The sequence below is a fragment of the Manacus vitellinus genome, unplaced genomic scaffold (assembly GCF_001715985.3).
Source record: "Manacus vitellinus isolate BGI_N305 unplaced genomic scaffold, ASM171598v3 scaffold_210_pilon, whole genome shotgun sequence".
Classification (NCBI taxonomy): domain Eukaryota; kingdom Metazoa; phylum Chordata; class Aves; order Passeriformes; family Pipridae; genus Manacus; species Manacus vitellinus.
The window spans coordinates 31,730-33,542 of NW_021939480.1; the positions used below are offsets into that span (position 1 = coordinate 31,730).

At 55.5% G+C, this 1,813-nt stretch overlaps 1 protein-coding gene across 1 annotated transcript in view; it reads left to right on the forward strand.

Annotated features, from left to right (window-relative positions):
- LOC103757387 (L-gulonolactone oxidase-like) overlaps window positions 1–1,641 on the forward strand; it is a gene marked incomplete at its 3' end in the record, with an annotated part of 17,321 nt that extends 15,680 nt beyond the window's left edge. Inside the window, exon 7 of the mRNA XM_029959619.1 lies at window positions 1,551–1,641. Coding sequence (XP_029815479.1) covers window positions 1,551–1,641 — 91 coding nt within the window. The remainder of the gene's footprint in view (window positions 1–1,550) is intronic.
- Window positions 1,642–1,813: the final 172 nt, after the last annotated feature.

Consider the following 1,813-nt stretch of genomic DNA (forward strand, 5'->3'; position numbering starts at 1 on the left):
CAATTCCAGCCCTGGCCCGGGATCCAAATCCATCCCTGGCCTTGGATCCCAAATCCACCCCTGTCCTTGGATCCCAAATCCATCCCTGTCCTGAGATCCCAAATCCATCCCTTTAATGGGATCCCAAATCCATCCCTTTCCCGGGATCCCAAATCCATCCCTATCCCAAGATCTCCAAACCACGCCTGTCATCCCAAATCCATCCGTGTCCTGGGATCCCAAATCCATCCCTGGGATCTCAAATCCATCACTATCCCGGGATCCAAATCCACTCCTGGGATTCAAACCCATCCCTATCCTGAGATCCAAATCCATCCCTGTCCCGGGATCCCTGGGATCCAAATCCATTCCTGGGATCCCAAATCCATCCCTATCCTGAGATCCAAATCCATCCCTATCCCGGGATCCCAAATCCATCCCTGTCATGGGATCCAAATCCATCCCTGTCCTGAGATCCCCAAACCTATCCTGTCATCCCAAATCCATCCCTATCCCGGGATCCCAAATCCATCCCTATCCTGGGATCCCAAATCCATCCCTATCCCAGGATCCCAAATCCATCCCTATCCCGGGATCCCAAATCCATCCTTATCATGGGATCCCAAATCCGTCCCATTCCCTGTTCTGGATCTCTGTGCTCCCAAATCCCTGGGCTGTGGGATGTGCTGGCACATTCCAGAACATTCCCTGGATAACCCAGGGCTGTGGGATGGGGGTTCATTCCCAATCCACCTCCCATTCCCCTTTCCCGGGCTCTCCTGGCCTTCCCTGGGCGGTGTTTTCCAGGTTTGCCAATCCCATTCCCTCATCCCGCTCATTCCCTGATCCCACTCATTCCCTCATCCCACTCATTCCCTGATCCCAACAATTCCCTGATCCCACTCATTCCCTCATCCCGCTCATTCCCCGATCCCGCTCATTCCCTGATCCCCCCCATTCCCTGGTCCCGCTCATTCCCTGGTCCCAACAATTCCCTGGTCCCAACAATTCCCTGATCCCCCTCATTCCCTCATCCCACCCATTCCCTCATCCCACTCATTCCCTGATCCCGCCCATTCCCTGATCCCACTCATTCCCTGATCCCAACAATTCCCTGATCCCGCTCATTCCCTCATCCCACTCATTCCCTGATCCCAACAATTCCCTGATCCTGGTAATTCCCTCATCCCGCTCATTCCCTGATCCCCCCCATTCCCTGATCCTGCTCATTCCCTGATCCCGCTCATTCCCTGATCCCAACAATTCCCTGTTCCCAACAATTCCCTGATCCCACTCATTCCCTCATCCCACTCATTCCCTCATCCCACCCATTCCCTGATCTCGCTCATTCCCTCATCCCACTCATTCCCTCATCCCGCCGATTCCCTGATCCCACCAATTCCCTCATCCCGCTCATTCCCTGATCCCGCTCATTCCCTCATCCTGGTAATTCCCTCATCCCGCTCATTCCCTGATCCCAGTAATTCCCTGATCCCGCTCATTCCCTAATCCTGCTCATTCCCTCATCCCGCCCATTCCCTGATCCCGGTAATTCCCTGTTCCCGCCCCAGGCCCTACGGGAAGGCCGTTCCCACCCGGGAATACTGGAGCACCTACGAGCGGATCATGCGGAAACACGGCGGGAGACCCCACTGGGCCAAGGTATCCCATCGGGAATGCCACCGGGAAAGGGCCGGGAGAGGGAGGAATTCCCAGTTCCCGGCATGATTCCTCGTGGGAAGGGGTTTGGAGACAAGGGGGGAGCAGGGAAAGACCCAAAGGTCAGGGATAGGGATGGATTTGGGATCCTGGGATAGGGATGGATTTGGGATTT